General features: G+C 47.5%; 1 protein-coding gene across 3 annotated transcripts in view; it reads left to right on the top strand.

The window, feature by feature from the left end:
- Positions 1–12,303, top strand: part of APBA1 (amyloid beta precursor protein binding family A member 1) — a 179,302-nt gene that overhangs the window by 113,522 nt on the left and 53,477 nt on the right. For all 3 annotated transcript variants that reach the window (XM_023752334.1, XM_023752335.1, XM_014454087.2), the window contains exon 2: positions 703–1,962. In XM_023752334.1, coding sequence (XP_023608102.1) covers positions 772–1,962 — 1,191 coding nt within the window. In that variant the 5' untranslated portion in view covers positions 703–771. The remainder of the gene's footprint in view (positions 1–702; positions 1,963–12,303) is intronic.

The following is a 12,303-nucleotide window of genomic DNA, read 5'->3' as shown; positions in this document are numbered from 1 at the left end:
CAGAGAAAAAAGGAGTCGCCGCCTTTTCCACGCGTAGTTTTTTTGAATGCTTCTAGGGGGGGGAAGAAGAGGGTCCTTTATGAGGGGGGGGGATGAAAGCTTTTCCCGAGGGAGCAGGTTCTCAACCTTGGCGGCACATTAGAATCACCTGGGAATCTTTTTAAAATCCTGATTTCTGGGCCTCCACCTCCGGAAATTCTGTTTCTTTGTTACTAATGTTGTGGCCCCACCCCATAACAAAGAAACAGAATTTCCGGAGGATGAGGCCCAGAAATCAGGATTTTAAAAAGATTCCCAGGTGATTCTAATGTGCAGCCAAGGTTGAGAACCACTGCCCTAGCAGAGAAAATGTGTCAATCAGCCCATTCCATTTAGTAGCACTCCTTATTCACCTGCATCAGAAATGGAACCTGAATAGTAAGCACCGTGGAGAACAAAGGCGCAGGAGGCCCTCTGTCGCAGGGGTGGGGGAGGGAGAAAGCCAGTCAGCAATGAAACAAGTACATGTGTAATTAGAAATTACGGGAAACCAAGAAAATGAACTAGGTGCTGTCACACTGAGCGTACATTTGCAATCATTTTTTAAATTGGCCCAGATTCAGAAGGGATCGATAGCAGCTGCTTTTCTGGCCATCTTGGTGCTCCGTTCAGGACTACAGCCTGAACCATTAACGCCCCCTCCTTCCCCTCTTGTCTCTCCAGGCGGGCGAAGCAAAATGAGCGCGCAGTGAGCCGGCCCAGCCTCTCTCGCAGCCGTCCCCGACGCCCACCATGAACCCCTTGGAGGGGGCCGCGGAGGTGGAGGTGACCGACGAGGCGGCAGGCGGGGAGGTGAACGAGTCGGTGGAGGCCGACCTGGAGCGCCCCGAGGTGGAGGAGGAGCAGCAGCAGCAGCAGCACCATGCGGGCCGGCCCCCGCGCGCGCTCGCCGTCGAGGACCCCCGCGCCCAGCCCGCGCCGCCGGAGGAAGAGGAGCGCGGGGAGTGCCTGGCGCGCTCGGCCAGCACGGAGAGCGGCTTCCACAACCACACGGACACGGCCGAGGGCGACGTGATCGCAGCGGCGCGCGACGGCGACGACCCGGAGCGCACGCAGGACCCCGAGGACGAGAGCGCGTACGCCGTGCAGTACCGGCCCGAGGCCGAGGAGTACACGGAGCAGGCGGAGGCCGAGCACGCCGAGGCCACGCACCGCCTCGCGCTGCCCAACCACCTGCACTTCCACTCGCTGGAGCAGGAGGAGGCCATGACCGCGGCCTACTCGGGCTACGTGTACACGCACCGGCTGTTCCACCGCGGCGAGGACGAGCCCTACGCCGAGCCCTACGCCGACTACGGCGGCCTCCAGGAGCACGTGTACGAGGAGATCGGGGACGCGCCCGAGCTGGACGCGCGCGACGGGCTGCGGCTGTACGAGCAGGAGCGCGACGAGGAGGCCGCGTACCGCCAGGAGGCCCTGGGCGCGCGGCTGCACCACTACGACGAGCGCTCGGACGGCGAGTCCGACAGCCCCGAAAAGGAGGCCGAGTTCGCTCCCTACCCGCGGATGGACAGCTACGAGCAGGAGGAGGACATCGACCAGATCGTGGCCGAGGTCAAGCAGAGCATGAGCTCGCAGAGCCTCGACAAGGCGGCCGAGGACATGCCGGAGGCCGAGCAGGACCTGGAGCGCGCCCCCACCCCCGGCGGAGGCCACCCCGATAGCCCCGGGCCGCCGGCCCCTGCTGGGCAGCAGCGGGCGGCGGGCACCGTGGTGGGCGAGGCGGTGCAGCGGTACAGCAAGGAGAAGAGGGATGCCATCTCGCTGGCCATCAAGGATATTAAGGAGGCCATCGAGGAGGTGAAAACCAGGACCATCCGTTCGCCTTACACCCCCGACGAGCCCAAAGAGCCCATCTGGGTCATGCGCCAGGACATCAGCCCCACCAGAGATTGCGATGACCAGAGGCCCGGAGATGGAGACGTAAGTACGCGCGGCCAGGAGAGGAGACGAGTGCAGTGTGGCCTTGTTTGTCATTGGGAAGTGACCAGGAGATAGATGGTCTGTGGGAATGCTAACCATGTGTCCACCCTAAGCCTCAAAAATAGCTTGCACGTAAGCGCGAGTGAAACACAGGTGGTTGGGAGTTAAAGTGTTAAATGAGCTTATCAGACCATAGAGCAGTGGTTCTCAGGCTGCTCCTAGAACACTTGTTCAGAAATGAATTTCTAGGGCCCCCCCCCTTCCCACCCACGCCCTCCCGCCCTTCTTTCCCATTTAGAAGGTTTGGGGTGGGGCTTGAGAATTTGTAGTCCTGCTTGAATGAGGAAAGCCTTTATTGGAAAGGAGTATTGCAAAGGGGAGAAAGGTGCTATTGTAATCGGGGACGTGGGAGGGAGGACTAGCAATAGGGTAATCTCTGACTGAGATCTGCAGGAGTCCCCTAGGGTTTGGCAGAAAGGAGTTTCTTTTATAGGGAAGAGTAAACAAGGCAGGAAAGGATGGGTATGAGGAAGTGTGCAGAAAGCATGGCAGATGAGAAAATGTTTTAACCTGAGACCAGCCTATTGTCCTGAGAGGTTGTTGAGGAGGGGTTGTTGACTAGCCAGCGTTCAAAGACCTGGAGAAAGGAGAGGAGCTTAACCAAAGATTGGTTTACAACAGTGATGGCGAACCTTTTGAGCTCGGTGTGTCAGCATTTTGAAAAACCCTAACTTAACTCTGGTGCCGTGTCACATATAGAAATTTTTTGATATTTGCAACCATAGTAAAACAAATACTTATATTTTTGATATTTATTTTATATATTTAAATGCCATTTAACAGAGAAAATCAACCAAAAAAATGAATTCACGTGTCACCTCTGACACTCGTGTCATAGGTTCGCCATCACTGGTTTACAAGCATTTTGTTCTGATTAATCCAAAGTTCAGCTGATCCTCTGTCAGGTAAAAAATGGGAATTTGGAAGTCTGTGTCTGGCTTTGTCATAGGTACCAGTGAACAGGGAGTCTTATCTAAGTCATATGGGGGTTCTTTGTAGTAAGCTGTTTCGGAAACACTTTGGTGGGGGACTCTTAACTTTTGCCGTTCACGGGGCTCAGGTGAAGTTCGACAATGTCACTAACAAGTTCCCAGGTGATGCTGATCTGCTGGTCCCAGAACCACAATTTGGGAACCACTGATGTAAAACAACCTCTGACAGGTTGGGGACAGTTAGTGTGGCCTCCTCCGAGGAAAGATTGTGGAGCCCTTATCCTGCCAGAGTTTCTGTAGTTTTTCACCCACCTGTTCCTCACTGTGGCTTTCAGCAAGTGCTTAATTTAAGGTACCAGGGTGTCCTTCTCACGTCACAAAAGACATGTTTTTGGTTTTAAACTGAATTGTGCTTCTTTGTGAAGAGCTACCAAAAGCTATTGTTGTCCATGTTGACATTTTACTTTTCATTTTTGAAATACCTAAGAAATTTGATAACATGGCAAGCTTGGGTGTCACAGTCTATTCAAAATAGACCAAGAAGACGAACCTTTGCCCCACTACCTAGCTATAAAGATCCTCTTTCTGCTCCGGCTCTCACTTTCCATTCTCCTGAAAATGTTTTAAGCAATTTCATTTAAAATGGGAGCTTGGAGTAAAAGAAGGGTCAGGAGGTTAAATTCAATTTCATTTAATTCTTTATTTTATGAGTGCACTAGGCTATTTCTTAGTATACCTTTTGGAGTGAGAAACCATTATTAGAAGCTGTTCATTTTACTTATACGGAAAGAGCTGTGCAGGTCAGAGAGGTATGGCTCGCCACCTCTTTTAGTAACAGTCAACATTTGCTGTTGGCTGATTAAATCTCCTGCACCTTTAAGGGAAGGCTGGAAACCTGTAGGAAAATATTTTCATGCTCCCCCACAGCAAGGGGGCAGCATTGGGTCAGTTAGTTCCATGATGTCCTGTATCTCTTCTGTTTTCCAGACTTTACATCCAAAAGGTTCAAAACAGGTGTGCTCACCTGTAGACTTCCCCTTGACCTCCAGCATTTCCAGGTTCCTCTTGGCTAGGAGGGAGGGACTGCAGCAAGCATTTTGCAAATGAAGTGGAAATGGAGCAGGTTTTCAAAAGTGGGGAGCTGGCAAGAAGCTGGGTTCTACATTCTTTTAGAAACTTGGGAAGAGCTGCAGGAGCGTTAAGTCCAGATGCTGGCCTCCTCCTTCAGCTTTCCCACATGTACCAGCTCCTGAAAATGACCAGCAAAACCATGTTGTCCCTGCAGCCTCATGATGATCCCCAGCGCAGCCTGCACTAGGGCAGGGCCGGGGTGGGGGGCATCTTCCGTCTGTTCATTTATACTAAGACTAGAGGCTTGATGCACGAAAATCGTGCAAGGGCTAGGCCCCTGCCCACCACTGTGACTGCTTCTGCCTCGGCCCCCAACATAGTAGCTTCGTCCAGAAGGTCATCTGGAAGGTTGTCCTTTAGCATATCATACTTTTATTATTATAGATAACCACTTAATCCTCTCCTTCATTCCAAAGGTAGAATTAATTATAGAATATCAGTCGATGCTTTAGAAACCCACACTGTCAGAAATTAGGCTTGATGCTAAGAAATAGGTAAGTAAGGCTTATGAATAGTTAATACCAAGCAAACCCCAAAACCTGTGCCTTAAAATATCCCACCAGCCAGTTGTAAGCCATTTAAATTTGTGTATTGTGCTTCATCTGTCATGTGTTTTTATGGGAAAGACCTTCATTTGCTATTTCTTTGATGGTATTATTGGGGGGGGGAGTATATAAATACACACATTCTGTTGATTGACACCTCAGCATCAAAAAATATTTACTGCATACTCATTCCAGGTAGAAAATGGGAAGCACTATTAAAAGCAGTGTGGTCTGAAGTCTGTCCAGGAGGTACTTGTTAAAAATACAAATTACTGCCTTTCCCTTCCAAACCAGTCCTAAGTGGAGCCCAGTGAGCTGGGATTTGGGGTTTTTTTTTGTTTGTTTGTTTTCTGACTTTGTGTTATATTGTTTTGTAAATTCTCCCTGCGATTCTTAAGCATATAAACGATTAAGAATCATTTATTTAAATTTAAAGAAAAGTATTCTCTGGACAGTTTCCCCATATAATAGCGGCGGGTTTGAGACTTAACTAGTAACTTTTATTAGCACAGGTACGGTTTTTTTAAAAAAGGGCTGCCCTGCTGTGGTTATGGTCAGCAGACCTGGGGAAGTGGCCCCACAATTCTTATTCCAAAAGCAGTGCATTCTCAAATTGGCATGACCAGAAACTATAGTGAAGCACATGAAAAACGCCTGTGTTACCACTTGCCAGAGATAACTGCTGATAGCTCAGTCTGCTTCTAACATGACTTTTAATTCCCTCGGAACTTGAGCATTTTCCTCTTCACTTGGCACAAGCTGGCATTTGCTTGCTGATGACCTGTACAGATGCAAAGATAGGATTGCTCATTAGCGAGAACTTATTGAACACATAGGAGATGCTCAGCATGGAGGGAAAATAATTGTTTTCTGAAAATTTAAAAAATACTTATTAATCCTTTGCTTCTAGTAAAGACTGTCTCTTTTCCAGATACGTGTTTGAAAACTGCCTCCCAGCCCCCTTCTTGAAAAAATATCGCTAATGAATGCCCAGTTCTGAAAAGTTCCACCGCCTAGCAACCTCTTTTTAGGCAACAAAGTGGAGAACAGAGTCCTGGTGGGATCAGAGAGATGGAGGGTAGCAGTACACAGTATTAATTGGATGGTGTTGGCTACTTTGGTGTGTTCTGCAGCTTGAAATGGTGTTCAACTCTGCTCCCTCTTAAAGCTGCACTAAAATGATAGTAAAATAATAAAAACATGTAAAACCGCAAGCACCACGAGACAGAGGAAACAGGAGCAGCTGAGAACAATAAAATTTGGGGACACTAGTGCTCCCCAATATTTCCAGTTGTCCTCTTCTGCTGAGCACAGGGAGGACTGTATTGTCCTTCCTCGTTCCCTAGCGTTAGGCCTGGCCCTTGAAATAGGAGCAGTGAGCAGAGTTCTCCCCTGAAGCCTCAGGTCACAAGACTCAGAGCCTCCATCAGCCTGGGTCCCGAGTGACCCTGATGAGCCGGCCTCCCTGCTGACCCTGTGGACGTGCAGTGTGAGAGAGGAATCAACGTGGGGGGTTTGGTGGTTTGTTACCATAGCAGAGCCTGATCCATCCTGACAAATAACTGATAGGTTTCTGTTTCCTCTGCTGAGTGGCCGTAAGGATTTGTGCTATGGACCCTAAGAAAGGCTTGGGAATTCGAGACACCAGACAGATGGCAGGAGTATGGCTGGGAAAACAGCAGTGTTTGAAAGTCTGTCATTAGTAGAGGTTAGATCCATTGTCCAGCTCGTGTGGGCAGGTTACCTCTCCTCCCCCCGCCCACAGAAGACGGGAGGTACTATGAGGAGAGGGTGAGTCAGAGAAGCACTGGAAGTGGGGGCACTAGTCGAAGCTGAAAATGGGATGAAGAGCCTGACAGAACACATGCCTGCGAGACTCAGACTGCCTCAGAGTTCTTAGCTGTCAAGCTTAGAACCCACCCGGCCCCACACCCCAGCAGGAGACTAGAATATTTCCCTCTGAGGAAACAGACCCAGGAGAAGATACCTACAGACACTCATGTTTGGGGGTTCCCAAACATAGCACCTGGGTCCCTACCAGATCACCCCACAGGAAAGGTTCCTGCCATGCACGAGCTTTTTTTTGACACACAGTGAAATAGACATAGACATCCAAGGATCACTAGGCATTCAAAGAACATCTCTAACATGAAAGACAAAAATACAGAAAAGCAAATGAAGAAAGGAACTTGGAGAAATAAAGGCAGTGCTCAGAGCAGAAGAAAACTATAAAACACTTATCAATATCCTCCGAAAGGAAAGAGAAGATAAGGGAGCCACTAAATTAGAATGCCTTTTTTTAAAATAAAAAAAATGTTTTAATTAAAATATATGACAGCAGAAATTTAAAATTAACATTTAAGAAATCCTTCAGTACGAAGGTTAGAAGACAAAATAGAGGAAATCTTCAAGAAAGTAGAACAATTAGGGCAAAAGGAATGAAAGTAGTAGGAACATCTATCTATATATATATAAAAGCCTAAGCAACAGTTGACAGAATGACTGGTCAACCAGTCACTCTGATGCACACTGACCACCAGGGAGCAGATGCTCAATGCAGGAGCTGCCCCCTGGTGGTCAGTGTGCTCCCACAGGGGGAGCACAGTTCAGCCAGGAGCTGGGCTCATGGCTGGCGAGTGCAGCTACCACAGCAGGAGCCTCTCCTGACTCTGTGGCTGCTTTGGCAGCACTACCAAGCAGCGGCAACAGGCACAGTGGGCCAGGCTGAGTACAAGCAGTACAGTGCCCAGCCCCAATTCTGGCTCCTCCCTGGGGATTGGGCCTAAACTGGCAGTCTGACATCCCCTGAGGGGTCCCGAATTGAGAGAGGGCACAGGCTGAGCTAAGAGACACCCCACCCTCCCCCAGTGCATGATTTTCGTGCACCAAGCCTCTAGTACAGGGGTTCTCAACCTGTGGGTCGCGACCCCTTTGGGGGTCGAACGACCCTTTCACAAGGGTCACCCAAGACCATCGGAAAACACATATATAATTACATATTGTTTTTGTGATTAATCACTATGCTTTAATTATGTTCAATTTGTAACAATGAAATTGGGGTCACCACAACATGAGGAACTGTAAAGGGTCATTAGGAAGGATGAGAACCACTGCAGTAGATAAATAAAATGGAGACAGTATGAAAGATTATTTCCTAGAACCAAATGACATGAGATTTCCCCGATTAAAAGGTTCCACTGGGTACCTAGAACAATGAAATAAAAAGACCCACAGACCTTTCAGAAAACTGTGGGAAAAGAAGATCCTGCAGGTTTTCAGAAAAGTAAAAGCAGGTTTACAAATGATCAGGAATCACAATGGTGTTGGACTTCTCAAAAACTGGAGACCTACACACAGTAATTTCCAGTTCAGTGTGAAGGTGGAATACAGATGTTTTTAGGTATTCAGGGTCCCAGAAAATATCCCTCCCCTACACCCTTTCTCAGGAAGCTACTAGGCAATTGCTCCCTCCAAATGGGAGCATAAATCAAGGCAGAAGATGCAAGATCTGAGAAATGGGATCCAACATGGGAAAGAGACAAAGGGACTCCCTGGGGTGATGAGGTCAGAGATCCCACATGACAGCCGAAAGGCAGGCCAAGGCAGCAGCCAATCCAGTGTGGCCCAGAGCTCGGAGGGCTCCACATAGGAGGTTTCCAGAAAGAATGGAAATGAAAGATTTCCTAATATGATTATACTGAGGGGAACCTTAGATTGTTTTAGGAGAGTTTGGCATGAATTATTGATTAATAAACAGAAAACTAAATGAATGGAAAAACAATTCAGTTCGTTTTCTCACTGAAAACAATTGTTATACAGGCAAGAAATGCAATAAAAGAATGCATGTGTCTCCACAGGGAAGAGCATATGCATAGTCTTCAGAGTACAAACACTGAATATTGACTAACCAAAAATTGTAATATTGAGAGGGTAAGGAAAGATGCATTAGAAAAGCAGTAAATCCTAGTCTTTTATAGTAGAAGGCAAGTCTAAAATGGAAAAATCGAGGTGAGTCAGTGTAAGCACAATGTTTATGAGTATCATACATAGTAAATACTGGAAGAAATGCTAAAAGACTAAGGGTGGAAAGAAATAGGGAAAAGGACCTCCATGTTTGCCATAAACTAGACAGTATTGTTTGACTTTTAAAACTATATTCATGTACTAGAGGCCTGGTGCACTGATTCGTGCACCAGTGGGGTCCCTCGGCCTGGCCTGCAGGATCGGGCCAAAACCAGCTCTCTGACGTTCCCTGAGGGTTCCCGGATTGTGAGAGGGTGCAGGCCAGGCCGAGGGACCCACCAGTGCATGATGGGGGCTGGGGAGGGCTCCAGGGTGTGTCCCGCCCATCTCACTCAGTCCCGATCGGCTGGACCCCAGCAGCAAGCTAACTTACTGGTGGGATCATCTGCCCCCTGATGGTCAGTGCATGTCATAGCGAGTGGTTGTGCGACCTTAGCATATCATTAGCATATTACACTTTGATTGGTTGAATGGCTGAACTGTCCACCAGACAGCGTATTTGGCTTTTATTATATAGGATTTCTTTGCCTTAAATTAAAAATATCAAAGAGTTGGGATCATTATTCAGAGATCACTCACTCAGCAGAGGGATCCTTTCATTGTTACTGTCTGTTTTCTTGAAAAAATAGAAAAAGGCAAACACTTCTGTATATTATATGTGCCCTTTTTAGAAAATGACTGTTTTAGTAACTGTTATATGGTAAGGTAAACGTTCTGAGTTTTCCATTTTAATTTCATGGCTTACATTACACACATCAGAGTAAAGAAGTAAAAAGTAGGTCGAGGGCTGTGGCTGTTCTACTTAAGGTGAAGAACCCTAATTGGAAAGTGGGTTTGCACTTTGACAATGCAAAGCCTCATGCATTTGAGAGCTGTGGGCTTGAAAATGGGCTGGAGTTTGGAAACCACTGAACACAGGTGGGAAGGGAGCAGGAAGAATACTGACAACTGCCGAGGTCACATGTGGGTGCATTCACCGCTCCTCAAGTTTGTTCACCGCTCCTCAAGTTTATATACGTATTTAGGTTCAGGGTTTTCGCTTTTAAAATGAAATGTTTCGAGATGCTTCCTTTACCGGGGTACATTTAATGGCCCATCCTACAATTTAGGATCAGCAATGAATTGCCATATCTCTGTCAATGGAAAGGAATGCTCGACAGAAGAGAATTTAGTTGTAACAAAAACAAAATGAGCCATTTTTCTGTGAACTATGAGGACCTGATGTGACCAGGGGAGGTAACTTCTTAAGGATGTAATGATCTTCCTGTTACCACTTCAAAAGGAGAAAGCTTGACCTTGAAATCTCTCTTGGAGAGCAAATAATTCATTTCAATCATGAGAAAACAAGAGGAAGTTGGAGGATGTGTGCTTCTGCTCTCTCCTCCTGGATATGAAGTATTGGCTCTGATTCCTTTAACTCACCTTTAGAATTTCACCTGTGAGTTCAGCTCCAGGCAGGCCCTGTTTCCAGAGCTGGGCAGGAGCCTCCCCACTGACATCTGGCCATGTTAGAATCAGCAGAGCAAGTCTGTCCAATGATCTGCACAGCAGAAGGCCAGGGCGCAAATTACTCTGTGCTCCATGGCATGAAAGTACGTGATGGGAAAGATTGGTTTTTTTAAACCCCCAGGCTCCAATCTTTTTCGCTTCACCTGACTCCACTCCCAAGAGGAATCTTTCTCAACTTCGTAATGGATTGTCTCACTAGTCAGTGTCTATGTGAAACTGTGCCAAGAATTGACAGGGCAAGCAGCAGGGAAGAGAATGGACGATTTCGCCGGAGAGAATTTTGCTATCACTTTCCAGATAGAAATGCAGCTCACAGGGCGGCAGTTCGGGTGTCTGACATGCTCTCTTAATAAGTTGGGGCTCAAGAAACTTCCCAGGAGTTCTTAGAAGAATTATGTCAGCTCCCCCAACTGTGCACTCAGGACATTTCCTCTGCTAAGTGCACTGGAAGGAAGGGGAGGAAGGGAAGGGGCAGGGAGAGGAACGGATATGTCAGAGATAATTGAATTCCATATGTAGCCCAATTAAATTCCGGGCCTGTGTAGTCCTGGGGAAATCTGAAATGTGATTTAACCCATAAACGTGATTATCTTCAAAATTAGGAGGAATGCTCCCACTGCAAGTACAGCTGGCAGCATGTTCTTACTACAAAGAAATGTCGTTTCTCCGTCCAGTTTCTCTGGAACACAGGTTTCACTGACCAGTTTCCTGAGCAGCCACAGAGAGGGCGTTGTTTTATTTCACCAAAGGCCACCTCACCCTCCTGAAGAGTCCCACTGCAGTTTCTCTCTCCTGCTTGTCCCCAGTGGAGAAGCAGGCTCTTACTGCCTGCTGGGCCTGCCTGGTAGGCCTCTTGAGTTGGCCAGTCCCTGCCAGCGGGACACCAGAAACGGATTGAATCAGGCTCAGAATGCATCAAAGCAGGTTTGGGGCCCACCTGGAATGGCTAAAAATAGCTGGGTCCTGTGACCTAGTCGCCTTGGCCTGCCAGTCACTGTCTTTGACACATTTCACCGAGCTTTAGAGGGCAAATCATCCTGGATGTCTAATGCCCTTTGTCTTAGGCAAAGTTAAGGAGATCCCCACCCAGGAAGTAATTTCCTGGTGTAAATTCCCAGTATGACTAGGCAGATCCCACTGGACTGAGACCATATGGCTCCTTTGGCATGTAAAGATCACATACCCATAGCTTACTCACTAACCTTGTACTTACAGACTCAAAATCTACTTCTGCTCATCCACACTTGCCTCCATACCACACTTCTTACCACAGTGGCTCTCACCCCCAGATCACATTTTCCCATTCAACACAGCATTTTTGGAGGCTGGATCTTGGCCTCAGTGTTTCTGAGGCCCAGTCAGAATTGGTAACCACCAACTTAAACTGTGGACTACAGTTGGACACTTGATTCTTTACTATATTATCTACTTGTCTTACATGCATTAGCCTGTTGTCTCTAGAATTCACTGTCAGGCTTTGGAGGATAGTGTCTTATCCTCCTCTGTATTCGAGTAAGTCACACAGAGTTGATTATATGCTATTATTCGTTAAGATTTGCCCTACAGTTGACCTGCTGCAGTTATCTTGAGTTGATCACCTGCTTTCTTCCTTGGTTTCAGTTTCCTCATCAGTAAAATGAGTTATTCGATTTATCTTCCAGGATGACTATGGGAGAAAAGGGTTTTGCAGATATTGCGTTCTCTATGGAAATGTGAAATAAGAACCACAAGTTTGGTGCATTAGTTGCCTCAGTAAGTCAGAGCTCACGTAACATTTAGGGTTGGTCAGTGGCAAGCTGAGTTAGGGGGAGTTGGCTGTTAGCACCTCTTCCTCACCCTCTCCAGGCTGGTGTTTGCTTTCTGCTTTCCCCAGAGCTCAGATCCCTCCCGGGCCTTTACTGTCCTGCCAGTCCTGGTCATGTACTCTGAATGACCTGAGCTCGCCGCTTCCCCCTTAAGCAGTAATATATCGTCAGCCTTCTTCTTCCAGAGCTGGTCTCATTAAGTAAAACTAAACTGCTAATTAGTGGTAATGGCAACATGCATGACCCCCTTCAGATAACATTTACCTTTTATTGGCCTCTTCAATTCCAAAGGCCAATTGGAGAAAGTATTTTGAGGCAGGAAACCAGTACAGCACT

Source organism: Myotis lucifugus, unplaced genomic scaffold, assembly GCF_000147115.1.
Source record: "Myotis lucifugus unplaced genomic scaffold, Myoluc2.0 scaffold_31, whole genome shotgun sequence".
Classification (NCBI taxonomy): domain Eukaryota; kingdom Metazoa; phylum Chordata; class Mammalia; order Chiroptera; family Vespertilionidae; genus Myotis; species Myotis lucifugus.
This window is presented reverse-complemented; position numbering and strand designations above follow the sequence as displayed.